This window comes from Pseudochaenichthys georgianus, chromosome 23 (genome assembly GCF_902827115.2).
Source record: "Pseudochaenichthys georgianus chromosome 23, fPseGeo1.2, whole genome shotgun sequence".
NCBI lineage: Eukaryota > Metazoa > Chordata > Actinopteri > Perciformes > Channichthyidae > Pseudochaenichthys > Pseudochaenichthys georgianus.
In genome coordinates this window covers 9,665,726-9,679,990 of record NC_047525.1, presented here as the reverse complement: position 1 = coordinate 9,679,990, position 14,265 = coordinate 9,665,726, and the positions used below count along the sequence as shown (strand labels likewise).

The following is a 14,265-nucleotide window of genomic DNA, read 5'->3' as shown; positions in this document are numbered from 1 at the left end:
GCTTTTGTACTTTTACTTGAGGAACATTTTGAATATAGGACTTTTACTCGTAACAGAGTATTCCTACAAGCTGGTACTTCTATTTTTACTTAAGTACAACATCTAAGTACTTCTCCCACCTCTGGATTTAAATGTTTTTATCTAAGTAACCGCATATACTCTAACAACATGTTCTGGTTTCCAATTGCCCAGACTGAAACTCAATTAACTTTTCTCTGATGAACCGGTCAGCCAGCATTCATCAGTAACACTTCCACGTGGTTGACTGTGGCTTCATACTGTTGGGGCTGATTTCACAGCAGGAATATACAGAGGGTTAAACCCGCCTCTGAGTGAGGAGAGAGGGGATGTGACGCTGCTGCTGCTAGTACATAACAGCAACACGCACTGTCTGCAGCGACAGCAGGCAAGCACTTCTCACTCACTTTACTGCCAACCACTACTTTTACATCTTGGAGCCACGAAGTTTTTTTGATCGAGGTTGTCTTTCGAGGTAGAAGGAATTATTGTCTCTATCATCGCTTCCCCCCCCCCCCCGCCTTGTAGATTCACAGCTGGAAAGTTGCTTCCTTTTGGTCAACGTGGGCATCAGCTCCAAAAAGGTTAGCTAGCTAAACGTACTCGGGTTATAAAAGATGTTTGAATTTACGCTAGCTAAGATGCTACACGGTGTATACCACTTGTTAATATACTTAAGGGTAGACAACCTTGCTTTAACGTCTTAAGGACGCGTTTTTCGTTGGTAAACTAAAAATAACCAAGCTGCTAATGCTAAATGCTAACGGTACTCCCACATGTCTGCAGTCTGCACTGAGCTCATGTCTGGTCTGCGGACTGCATCTGCATCTGTATCTAAGGATTATTAACACCAGCAGCAGCTGGGACCCTTATAGTAGCACTAATTGGGGATTTTATATAACTGCCATACATTTTAAAATGATTGTTAATGTTAACGTTGTCATGTAAGTTATGAATACATTAGTAATGGGTTATATGAGGTGAACTGGGTGTCGTTTGTGTTTGTGAAGATATAATATTTGTGTAAAATATCGACTTTGTATTTGTCATGTACATCACAGCATGTGCCGGCTAGTTGTTTGTTGTGACTGCTCATCCAATCCTCAGGCTACCGGTTAGCTAACATCACAGGCATTGTTACCCAGGGGCCAGGGCTTAAAGTGTTAACTAGCTATATTTGCGGTGACCATGCAAACATGTAATTATTTAATGCGATGATTTAAGAACGTGTAACTTTTAACGGTGTATTTTCTTGTTAATTTACGCTAAATACTCTACATCACACGTGCTTCGTATTTCGAAAATGTTAAATATAGGCTTATCATCATGCACACATTCTGGTGGCATGACACCAGACCTGCGCATGAACGCATCACCAAACTACCTTCAAAAATCCGCAAAAAGACTATCTACGTATATTAAAAAATATTTGTCGCATTGAAAATATATTTTAAGATTCTCAAGCACATAACAATAGCCACCCTCCAATTCGGCATGTACTGAACTCTCAAAATATCAACCTTTACTGTTGGTGTACTGATTCCCAGATTATTCCTATTTACATTTAGGCAGAGGTGGAAGGATTATAAATCCTACATTCTAAATTGTAAATTGTACTACCTAAAAGTTAAACAGTATTGGTAACAAAATATACTTCAAGTACTCATTATGCAGGATGGCCCATTTAAGCACCAATTATTTTATAAAAAATATTGATTAATTTATGTGTTCATCATTTTAATGTTGCAGTAGGGTTTATTTTAATGACTTTATACTACTGTGTAGCCCAACCTATAATCATTATATGCTAATGTTTTAGCTAATTTATATATATTTATAATAATCTAAATCTGAAAAGTAGCTAGTAACTAAATCTGTAAAATAAATGGAGTAAAAAGTAAAACATTTGTCTACAAAATGTAGTCGAGTAAAAGTATAAAGTAGCATATTGTGAAAATTCTCAAGGAAAGTACAAGTACCTCTGTTTTTACGTAAGGACATTACTTGAGTAAATGTACTTCCACCACTGCATTTAGGTTTGCTTGATCGTACTTGGTGGTGAGTTACAAGAAATGTAACCAACTCTAAAAACGACATTTATGGATGCTTAGGTGCTGCTTCGTGGATATGTCAGTTTACTAAATGGTTAACCACCAGGGCTCCTGAGGTGACAGATGTGGGATCCTAGCATGGATATTGTACAGGGATCAGCAGTAGGAAGGGTGTTGCCTCACCGTTTTACTGTATACACATCAAAGACCGGTTTGAAGTATTTGTTTACCAGGGCCATGCATTGCAAGCAGCTGTTTGATAGCTACTGATAAAGTGATGTAGGTCACTACAAGGACACTATCTAAATTACACCGCTCAAGTCCAGACAATACTACATTTTGAGGTTAGTTATTTCTTCTCTAGTAAATGTTTTCACCCGATAAGCTTTTACCATTACCTTTTTTTTTCCAACGGATTTTTGCTATAGTGGTTCAACTAAATGTTAGTGGGTCAACCGACCATTTTCAGCTCCACACATGGGGAATACTGCACTGTCATTTCCCTTACGCGCACGTTTTGTCTTAATAACAGTTTTGTAGAGACAGAAAGGATCTTGGCACTAAATCACAGTTGAATATTGCTTATGTTGTATTTGCGTGATCTATTGTTAAATAACATTTATTCCAATTGTGTCTCTGCAAGCAGATGTATTTTTCACACAGACGCATTGACCTGCGGCTGGGTGGGGGGGTGTTGATGTTGCTATGGTTATTTCTTCCTGCCAGAAGGTCACCAAAGCTCTGTCTCCAAAGTGGATGTATTGTTTTCTTGCAGAGCATCTTTTTTCTAACTTAAGTTACACATCTGTATCCGAGTCTTGGGTTTCACAGTTCATTGAATGTGCCTCTCTTTTTCATTTGTCAGCATGGCGGATTACTTAATCAGCGGTGGGACAGGCTACGTCCCTGAAGATGGACTCTCAGCTCAGCAGCTCTTCTCGGTTGGAGATGGCCTTACATACAAGTACGTTTCCCTCACATTCTCTGCAATGCAAACTTTAATTTGATTTTCAGAAAAAATCTAAGTACAATTATTTAATTATTTCAAAGTAAGGTCTCCTTATTTTCAAACCTCACCTACGCGCAGTGGTGGGTGAAGTGTGCGCAGCAGTGCTTTGTAATGGCCAACACATTTTGAACCAGCAGATCTGACCAACAGTGCGTTGTCTCCGATGGTCATACGGCTGAAGAGCTATGCTCTAAAGGAGATGGGTTGACTTACAAGTGAGTAGAACAGTCATCTTCAAACTGTTTTGAAACTGTGCTGTTACAAATCCTTTTACAAAAAGTATATTCATAAAGGGGAAGCAAATGACAGTCCTTCTAAAGCACCTTTACTTTGACTTACATCAAACGTGCCAAAAATGTAATCTGGTGTCATAATAGTGCATGAATGCAGAATGTAAATGGAGGGCTTGTTGCAATGATAAACCTGATCTTGGTCATGGGGATCAAATTTGCTTCCGGTAGACATAATTGCATTATTTACTACAACTAACCATCAAAGTGCATGACCTGTCCTGTGAATGCAACATGCATGACAGAACAGCTCATGCACTTTCTTACACACACTTTGCTTTGATTGAGTTACTAATTTCTCCTTTCTTACTTAACCTCACTCAGCTCTGGTGTGCATTCTGGTGACAAATAGGAATAATCTATCTTTTTGAACTCATAATGCGGTTTGACTGACATGATTTTCTTCATTAATCCTTCTTATCACCCTTTCATTTTCTCCATCACAAATAACAAGAAGCAAAGCATTGTGCAGCTGAATTGTAGTGGTTGTTGGACACTAAGAAGCATGCCTTTTTTGTTCTTAAACTGTCTCCTGAATCATCACTGTTCTTTACCTCTAAAACCACTACAATCAATGCTTAAGATGCCCTCTCAGCGTTCCCTGAAAATGACTCAATTTAATTCTCAATATATGGTATATAATCCTCCATACTGCATTATCGTCTGCACAACAAAATCAATTTTGATTTAAGCAATTCAAGCTCAGTGGGGAGGTTTAATTGGCTAAAAATCCACCAATGATTTGCTCTGATCACGCTGCTGTTGCTTTTCAGAAGCTAATTGAACAGAAAACGTAATGGCGTTTGAGTGTGTCCGCGTGTAATTCTCTCCACACTGTAATGAAGTGCATCACGACCAAAGCAAGGTTTGCGCACATGATGGCTAGAATTGACATCATGTGAATGCAGGAGGAATTGGGGGATGTTGCTGGAATAAGTTCTACTGCTTAAAACTTCTGACTACTTTTCCTGTTTATCTTAACTCCCCGTTGACTTGATCAACATTTAAATCCTATCACAGGTACTGTATCTAAGAAAACGATTAGGCAGGTTATTACTATTAAATCTTTTTAGTTTCTCTTTCGTTTGTCTTTTTAGTTGAGGGAAAAGGAAGCAAGCCACTCAGAGAAAGTGAAACGCAGGAAGGCAGCTTTGTATGAGAAACTGCTTCCTGTTGTATTGTGACCTTCAACTGGGTGCAGAAATCATGTCCTGGGTGTGATTGTTAACATCTTTTTAATCAGAGGTACTTCTGAACTTTTGTAGTTCTGTCAATACTCCTAAAATAACCCTAAAAAGCATCAGTGCAGTTTTTAGCTCAACCTTTTGTAAATAAGAGTAGTGAACACATTTGGACACTGTTAAATGTGTTTACTTAAGATCTGTGTATCTAAAATGTGCCTCTTGAAACTCTCACACAAGCCTCAGGCTGTCGGTTAAACATTGGGTCTTTCACACAAGTCTAAACAAACCATATAATTAAAACCATACACTCTATGCTACACATCTACATGCTGTGTATTCTATCCGTTGGCTCAAAGTTTGTCCAGAGCTTACTCTAGTCACGTACTGTATCCTTTATTGACCCATAAACTCTGTCTCACTTTTTTTAAAGCCTTATTGTTAAGTGCGGCAAACCCCACCCTATGCCGATTAAATAATGATTCTATATCAACCACAATTGTGTGATTACCTGACAGGTAGGGCTGTCCTAAGATAAGAGCACATATTTCTGACTGTTGTCTTCCTTCTGTCAGCTACTGTATTCCTGCTGCTAACTGTTGGTAACAATAGTCAACGGAAACCTTGTGAAAGCGATGAGAGGCAGACATGCAGATGCTCATTGGGATTCACCCAATGAGTAACATCTCTTAGCATGAGCATGCCAAGCTCACAGCTGTTTTTCATATATATAAAAAAAGCTTTGAGGTTTATTGCTTGTTATGCCAGTGCAAAGACAGGAAAACTGTATAATTAGGAATGTTTCAGGTATGGCTTCTGGTTGTACATGAAACACTACCGATTAGCATCACACATTTGCCAACATTCAAATAAAAACTATAATAAGGCATCACCAAGCCAGTGATGTCTTTAGAATTCAAATAAATGAGCTCTGGTGGAGTGCTGGTCCTGAGTCAGGAGGTGCAGCTGAGGTTTGTGGCTGCTATTAAACACTAGCAGATGTGTGCTAGACTTCCTGGTCGTCTCAATGTTGATGTTTTGGCCTCTAATGGCGCGTTTCCACTACAGCGCGGAGCCCCGTTTAAGAGGGCTGTGACGTCAGCGGCCAGCTTTAAGTGAGGGGGAACAAACACTCAAGACTCCTCCCTTCTAGCGACGCAACTTGTGACTATTTTAGATTTTACTTCCAACCACACTTGAGGCACAAGAGAACTGATGCTGTCCTCTTCTTTCTTTTGATCTGTCATCTATATCCTGTTTTGTCCACCTGCAATGCTCACCATCTACCGGTTTCACATACCCCCACTCTGTAGTTTCCCTCAACACCCTTCACGTGGCACACACAGCCCCCCTTATTCCTCCGTGTTGCCACGTGTTCCCTGCCCTGTTTTCACACCAATCTGCAAAACCCACAAAATGCGTACTGACTCTGATGGAAAACAAACTCACCATTCCTGTGTTTAGCTCCTGCACTCCCACTCATCCCAACCTCCCTCCTCATTTTGTTTATACAGTCTAAGAGCTGAGCGAGAGCCACTGTAGCTTTTCACCAAGTACAGGACGCAATCAGTGTCTATACTGAGCCACTGAGCAGCAATACTCTGAGAACCATGAGGAGACATGAAAGACTGCCCAACACTATGTTCAGGCTCTCTGGCTTACTACTTGAAATTGGTATACAAAAGCAAATGAGTGGAAAGTGATCAGGTAATGACAAACTACATATAACGAGTAAATCAGTCCTGTGGTTCAAACCTTCTTTAAAACACAATCTTGTTCAATAGTTCTCACAGTCAACTTTTTAATTAGCCCTGTGAGCTGTAAAACTATTAAGTTCTCTGTTTTTATTTGAGATATTTAGCAGGATATATTACATTGTTCATGTTTGATTAAGCATGAAAGGCTCCTTAGCTTTTGGTATTTTAATGGATGCTCATATTCTCACAGAGATGCTAAGTGACGTTTTGCTTATGTCTTTCAGTGACTTCCTGATATTACCTGGCTTCATTGACTTTACCTCGGACGAAGTGGTAAGTACACATATGTGTGAATGACATAATGGAGAGCACAAAAGGGCACATAGGGTTGGTGGCTTTGGCAGAAGATGGTTGCAAGTATCTGCCACATCTGAGTAAGAACCCTCCTGGTTCTTTCGAAGGACAAGCTAATGATTTGTTCAGTTTTCTTCCACTCCCCTCGTGATGATGTGGCAGCCGACAGAGCCTTCTTGGCAGAACCACTTCCTTAACCATCTGCCGTTATTACAGAGCCTTTTTATAGAAACCTCTTTACTCCAGACCTCAACTATAATGGCAGCTCTTTCAATAATACTCCCCCTTTTTTCTTTTTTTAAACCGCTGCATCATCCCTCCTCTCCCTTCTGCCCGGCTATTTTTGCCCAATGTGGTCACCCAGCGGCTGCTGCCTCACCCTGGTGTTTACATCTGTGTCTGCTCGGCTGCTCGTCCACCTCTCTCCGCATATGACGGGAGAGTTAATCTCTTGAGCTTTAGATGAAATCCCTCTCTTCTGCTTTGTCCATCTCGGTGGATTTTAATTGAATTGATATCTGTGTATTTCCTTCAGAGTTACAGAAAGTCTGGTTGCTGTGTGAGATGCTTGTCAGCCTTGCCGTGTTGTCAAGGTCTCAACAGAGTCTTTGTCTTGCCCTAGTTTTCCCACTGGATAGTGAGTCTATCCAAGCTTGAATAACAAATGATTCCACATTTGGCTGCCACTTTGAACGGAGCAGTCAATGTTCCCACAACGACTCAGTAGACTGTGTCGCAATTTATAATATAATATGTAGCTTTTGTGCACCGTGTAAGGTGCTGGAAACATGAAGAAGGGCCACATGTGCCTGTTGCTGTTCCTCCTGGATCGTGATGTTCTAAAGATGTTTTCCTAACTTTCGGTTGAATTTAGCAGGTTGGTGCACTCGTTAAAAGACATGTGGTGTTAGATCATTCCTCTGCCGTGTCCATGAACCCCTGAGAAAAGCCTCCCTAGTTTATGTCGGCCACAGATAAGGACGAAAAGCTTGGACACCACAGAAGTCATTCCCATGTGCCAGGAATTCTTTTCACATAGTTGAAGATAGCAAAAACCGGTGTTGGCTGTTGTGGGAGTCTGTAAGATGTTGATGCTAAATGTGGCTGAGATACAAGAGTGGCTCATTTTTCCACGCTTAGCCAGGTTTCTGTCTCTGAGAGGAAGGACTGTGTTTTCCATGACCCACACAGTTGATTGTGCTCACAACCTAATGAGACTAAAGCTTACATTCTGTAGGCTCTAGCTTACATTTTGTTTTAAAGTTTGCTTGAATTGGCCTTACTTGCATCCATGACCTTAACTGTCACCCAAAACAGAGTTATGTTTAGACTTTGTGCTATGCACCACCTTAAGACACAATTGTCCATGATATTGAGTCTGTGAGTAAAGTCTGCCCCCTGGTGGTTAACATGCCAAACATGACCAAAAACTCCTTGCTAAGACGATAAAATGCATGTTCTCCTCTTTTTTTGTCTCTCAGGACCTGACATCAGCGCTGACCAGGAAGATCACATTAAAGACTCCTCTCATCTCCTCCCCCATGGACACTGTTACAGAGTCAGCTATGGCTATCGCTATGGCGGTAAGAGACTGCTTGTCCCACATCAGCTAAAATATTTAGCCCAGATTTAAATGTATTGCTCAGTTTTATTTAGAAATTAATTCAAATATACATTTGCATTTATTCTGTAGCTAATGGGAGGCATTGGGATGATTCACCATAACTGCACACCAGAATTCCAAGCCAACGAGGTCCGCAAGGTCAAGGTAAACTATGATGACTTTTTCTTAAATATTATTTGTAGTTTTAGTTGTATATATATTTTAGTTTTCTTGTCATCACCATTTGGTACTAATTAAAATATGTATACTGACTAAATTAAGTACTTTAATCAAACCTCCTCTGACCATTCTTGTACTGTCCCTGTATAGGTTATGGTAATTGTTTTGTGTGTCTTTGTTTTGCTACTTTTGTTTTCTTTTTAGTTTGTATTGTGTGTGGTGTTTTGGGCTGCGTTGCACAATGTAAGGGGAAATAATATGGATTTTAATTCTGTTTATTCTCTCGTGGTTTTCCAGAGGTTTGAACAGGGTTTTATCACAGACCCAGTGGTGATGAGTCCACGCCACACAGTGGGGGATGTGTTTGAGGCCAAAGTTAGACATGGCTTCTCTGGTATTCCTGTCACAGAGACGGGCAAAATGGGCAGCAAACTGGTGGGCATCGTCACCTCCCGAGATATCGACTTCCTCTCTGAGAAAGACCACGGCAAGTCTCTGGAAGAGGTGTGTGTTTAATAAAATAACAAACCAACTTATGTACATCCATACGTTTAAAAATGTTTCACTTTATTGATTGTTTTTTATCAAACATCCCCAAGGCCATGACAAAGAGGGATGAGTTGACTGTGGCCCCAGCCGGTGTTACTCTGAAGGAGGCCAATGATATCCTGCAGCGCAGTAAAAAAGGTGAATACAATTGCATGTGTGTGCGACAGCAGCTTTTTCTTTTCACTATCATGACATTTAATTACCTACTTTTCTTTGTTACCAGGCAAGCTTCCCATCGTAAATAATAATGACGAGCTGGTGGCCATTATTGCCAGGACAGATCTGAAGAAGAACAGAGACTACCCGCTGGCCTCCAAAGACCCACGCAAACAGCTGCTGTGTGGAGCCGCCATCGGCACCAGGGAGGACGACAAGTACAGACTGGACCTGTTGGTGCAGGCCGGAGTGGATGTGGTTGTTCTGGTGGGTGTTTTGATGGTTGAAATGTGGTTAATGTATTTCCTACTACTAGGTATTTGTGTGTAAGAAGGCTTCGAGCAATGTTAGATTATTGTTTGAGCAGATGTTGCATAACAATACCTGTTTTTGATCAACTGATAAAGAGAACGGGAGGTAGAGTATTGTGCAAGACCCAAAGTAGGGCAGTGCAATAAATATGATACCTCGGAACAGATTACAGATAAAGGAAAGGTCAAAGCCAGTTTTGTTTAAAACCGGAAATTCACTCATTTATAGGTATTATCAATATTTACAGTAAGTATAAGCAACATTTTGTCTGTGTGGGAATTACGCATCTACAGTGATATCCACACTGTATGCATTCCTTAGCCTGTCTTATCTGTGTGAGACATTTGCATACTCTAATCTAACGTCCTTGTGTTTAAACCATGAATGTTTTGCTTCTCCAGGACTCTTCACAAGGCAACTCTGTGTATCAAATCAACATGATAAGTTACATTAAACAGAAGCATCCAGAATTGCAAGTAGTGGGAGGAAATGGTGAGTTTGTGTCTTTATTGCTCCTATACAGACATTATTTTATTCAGAAGACTCTGATTTGTACGCATAGAACTTCCAAGAAGCTTCTTGGTGCACATTTACTGACACTTTTCTTTCTCTTCTTCAGTGGTTACAGCAGCCCAGGCCAAGAATTTGATCGATGCTGGAGTCGATGCTCTGAGAGTCGGTATGGGCTGCGGCTCCATCTGCATCACACAGGAAGGTCAGCAGCCCTTGTTCTTTATTTAAAATAAACTGTTATTGCATGAACTAAAGAATAATAATTGAGATAAGGAATCGCATATTTCAAAATGTAGAAAATGAATCCTTGCTGTACCGTTTATTAATCTGGCTATGAGCTGAGGAGAAAAGGCTATCGGTTGCTAACAGTAAAGAATATCTTCCTAGTTGTCATGGTGATCTAGCAAGGCTCCATTCTGGGTTGCCATGGGGACAGGCCTCTCCTGGTCAAACTGGGTCACGTTCACCAACAAGAATAGAAAACACGTGCTTCACCTGAAATAACTCTTAGTCACCAGTTAAATCGCTTTAACTACTACATTTAATTTTAGATTCTGAACTCTTTTCCCCAAAAATGTGCTTGTTTTGTTCCTGATCTGTTGCCACGTCACTCATCAAATCTGTTCCCTACCTTCTAGTCATGGCGTGCGGGCGTCCTCAGGGGACCTCGGTGTACAAGGTGGCAGAGTACGCCAGGCGGTTCGGGGTGCCAGTCATCGCTGACGGGGGCATTCAGACAGTGGGCCATGTGGTGAAGGCTCTGTCTCTCGGAGCGTCCACTGGTGAGACCTGAAAGATTTTGACATGGAGTGTTGTAACCGTGTGGGATAAAAATGCCTCATCTATTCGCGTTGATCTTTGAAACATCCAGTCTTCATAGCAACAAAGTGGTTTATCACTGCAGCAATGATTAGGTTGTGTAATCAGACAGATAATTCTCTCCTGTCTCCCACTCCAGTTATGATGGGCTCGTTGCTAGCGGCGACTACTGAGGCTCCAGGGGAGTACTTCTTCTCTGACGGTGTGCGGCTGAAAAAGTACCGTGGCATGGGCTCCCTGGATGCTATGGAGAAGAGCACCAGCAGCCAGAAACGCTATTTTAGGTATGTGGAGGCTAAAATGAGTGAAAGCTTTTCCCATGCTGTGGTGACACTGGAGGAATATTGATTGATGTGCTTCCACAGTGAGGGTGACAATGTGAAGGTGGCCCAGGGGGTGTCGGGGTCGGTCCAAGACAAGGGCTCCATCCACAAGTTTGTACCCTACCTGATAGCAGGGATCCAGCACGGCTGCCAGGACATCGGGGCAAAGAGTCTTTCTGTTCTCCGGTGAGTAGCTAGCTGGAATTTCTGCTTATAATATGGAAGCTTTAACATGTTTTTGTCCATGGTGTCTTACTATCTATCTTTCTTTCTTTCTCAGTTCCATGATGTACTCTGGGGAGCTGAAGTTCGAAAAAAGGACCATGTCTGCACAGGTCGAGGGAGGAGTCCATGGACTCCACTCGTAAGTGCAAAACACACAATAACACTAGTAGACCTAGGTTAAGTACATTTTCTTCTGGGACAGCAAAACATGTAATCTGTTTTGTTTCACTGGCAGGATCATGCAAAAATAAATCTTACATTTTAAGGTTATTATCATTAACGTTATTATTATTATTATTATCATCTGCATTATTCAATTGTTGTTCACCGTTACAAATAAAGCAAAAACGAATTGTAGAAGCTGTTGCTACAATAAGGGCAGATGTAATCTGTCCAAGAAGCAGGAATGGGAGCTCTAAACTGTGATTCCCTGTCATCGCTCGTAGATTATTTCTTTATTACATTGCTAAGAAACCGCTTGCCTACAAAATGACTCTACTGCCTGTAAGGTGTTGTGCTGCAAAAAGAGTTACAGGAAAACATGGGGCAATGCAACAGGGAGTGTTGGCATTTTCAATTCCATTGCTATTAACTTTACTAGCAGCAAACTTGATTTAAAAGCACAAAAGCAAGCTTCTCTTTTGTTACACCAAATCTTGCTTTGTGTCCCCAGACTTTGTTATCACATGTCCGTTACTTTTGTGCAAATGCAGATTTAGCAGTTTTATGCCGAAAGCATTCAGAAAACATGTTAAACTAGGTTGCTGAATAAACGCAGTTAGTGTACATGTAGCGGAAATACTTAACATTTATAATCAAGCAAGCGCTAACTTCTCCACGGTTTTTCTCTGCCTCTACAGTTACGAGAAGCGGCTTTACTGAGCGGGGGGATGGAATGCAGATCATCGGGGCACCTGCCACAACCAATCTAACAGTGACCAAATGTTAAATTGCCACTTCTGTTAAAATACTCACCTCCCACTACACCCTCTCTGCCCTCTCCTCCGTACTATCCACCGTTACTCTCTCTTGAGTCCAACAAGCTGTTTTTGGGAGGAAAGAGGCATAGTAGCAAAATGAGAACCTTCAAACTGAAACTCGACTTTCCGAACACCTGGGATTTTGCACTCAAGAAGTGGCACATCTGAGTTTTTGGGAATCACGTACACACCTGTATCTTGAATATGTGGCTGATCCCATTTTAGCGTGTTTTGTGTCTTCATGGCGGTGAGAGAAGGAACTGCGTGTGAGTTTGGTGGATTAAGGTGCGTGTCTGACTGCGTCATAGTTTCAAATGTGTCTTAGGGCAAAGAAAGTGAAGGTGCACTGCGTTTATTTGTCCTATAATTATTATTATTATTACTGAGTCTACAACAGCCATTTTGCAAATCGCATCTTATCTGGCTTTTTTGGGATCCACGCCTCCATACAGCACGCTCCTCCCTCTGAAGCCTCACACCATAGCTCTTAACACACTAGTACATGCGAAAAACAAGGCAAAACACTTTCTATGTGTAGTGTGTCAGTGCATCACGGCAATCTTAATTCTTTTTTTGTGCATTTTTAAGTCATTAAATGTAAAAGCTACTTAACGTACAGTAGCTGCATATTGTTTACTTCCTGTTTTGTGGATCCCGAGGTACGAGACATAAGCTACGAAGATTATCCTGTTGACTTTATCCTCCATGGTCCCCTACAATCAAAAGCCAAAACCCAGACCCACAGCCTGGACATTAATTTCCCCCTCAACAACCTCTTGACTAATAATCAGTGTCCCATCTCCATGCACATTGCTCATATGTTGAGCATGGAAGGGACCCAAAAGCTAAAGATCAGGTATGTTTGAAAGAACCTAAAACATATAAATCAATCAAAAATGGTTCATATACTCTGCCCGTAATTTGAATACTTTTAGATAAAAGAAGCTTTATATTAAACCTGTATAGTCTTGGGGGGCTTTGAATTGAGCATGAAATGTTTTTGATATGCATGTTTGTTTTTTCACTAAGCCAAACATGGCTGTATTTATATTCTGCTTCATTGTAATGACATACGTACTGCCAAGTGTCTTTACACTTCCTTTCACACTTTCCTTTCGTAATTTCAAAACCAAAATTGGCACGAGAAGTCGCTTGTTACATTGTCAGTTTTTCATTCCTCAGTTCTCACAGTGTGGCATACGTTCTCAGTGACAGGGTTACTTTGTTTCTGATGTATTTCTTTTGTTTTTACCGGAGATATACCTTGAAACAGGGATGGATACAGGCTGCATGACAGCTCAGTGAACAAGCTTAATGCTACCCTTCCTCTTGCCTCTTTTTATTACTTTGAAACAGCATCGCTTCGTTTGTTCTCATTCAGCTTATGTAGGAGTAGGCTTTTCTAACATTCCATTCTGGATGTCCTTTTGGCCAGATGTTGTTGTTTTTTTAATAAAAATGTCCCAGATTGTAGGAGCTGATATGATTTCTTTAACATACTAATGTACCTTACCCTGCACAGGGTCCCCTTGACTAACAAAAGCCTTGCAATTTGCCTAAATTGCAAACACATTGTACAATTTAAATATATGGAGAAACATATACCTATATCCAGTTGGAAATGACTGCTGCTTATTTTCAGTTTCCCCATCTAAAGAGATAGTTCAGGTTTTTTAAATGTCATGTTTGTACTGAGTCCTGTGAGTCCATCTAAAAAGTCCTTTTTTTTTTTTGTAGTGTTGCACTTTTGTATGATTTCAGCTTCAATATATTGCAAAGAAGCTACAGGAGCTTCTGCAACCAACAACCAAAACAATAAGTAATACTTTTTAGATGGATGGAAAATACTCAGAATGCAACAAATCCATAATGGGTTCCTGAGGAATATCACTTTGGAACATGTTTACAGTACAACACTCAACACAAGAAGGTTGTTTTGCTTTCAATATGACAAAAATAATAAATAAATCAAACTGTGTATGGATTATTGTCTTATTGAACATGT

The 14,265-nt window shown here is 40.7% G+C and overlaps 1 protein-coding gene across 2 annotated transcripts; it reads left to right on the top strand.

Annotated features, from left to right (window-relative positions):
• The first annotated feature begins 324 nt into the window (after positions 1–324).
• Positions 325–14,238, top strand: impdh1b (IMP (inosine 5'-monophosphate) dehydrogenase 1b). 2 transcript variants are annotated; one of them, XM_071201835.1, is made up of 16 exons: positions 325–493; positions 2,935–3,033; positions 3,216–3,293; positions 6,531–6,579; positions 8,082–8,183; positions 8,294–8,368; positions 8,681–8,887; positions 8,983–9,070; positions 9,156–9,355; positions 9,802–9,892; positions 10,020–10,115; positions 10,552–10,695; positions 10,872–11,016; positions 11,098–11,241; positions 11,336–11,419; positions 12,141–14,238. In XM_071201835.1, the coding sequence occupies exons 2-16, from the start codon at positions 2,936–2,938 to the stop codon at positions 12,160–12,162; spliced, it is 1,623 nt and encodes a 540-aa protein (XP_071057936.1). In that variant the 5' UTR covers positions 325–493; position 2,935; the 3' UTR covers positions 12,163–14,238. The 2 variants fall into 2 exon arrangements, with proteins under 2 accessions (XP_071057936.1, XP_071057937.1); XM_071201836.1 differs by lacking the exon at positions 3,216–3,293 and having other exon boundaries at positions 326–493.
• Positions 14,239–14,265: the final 27 nt, after the last annotated feature.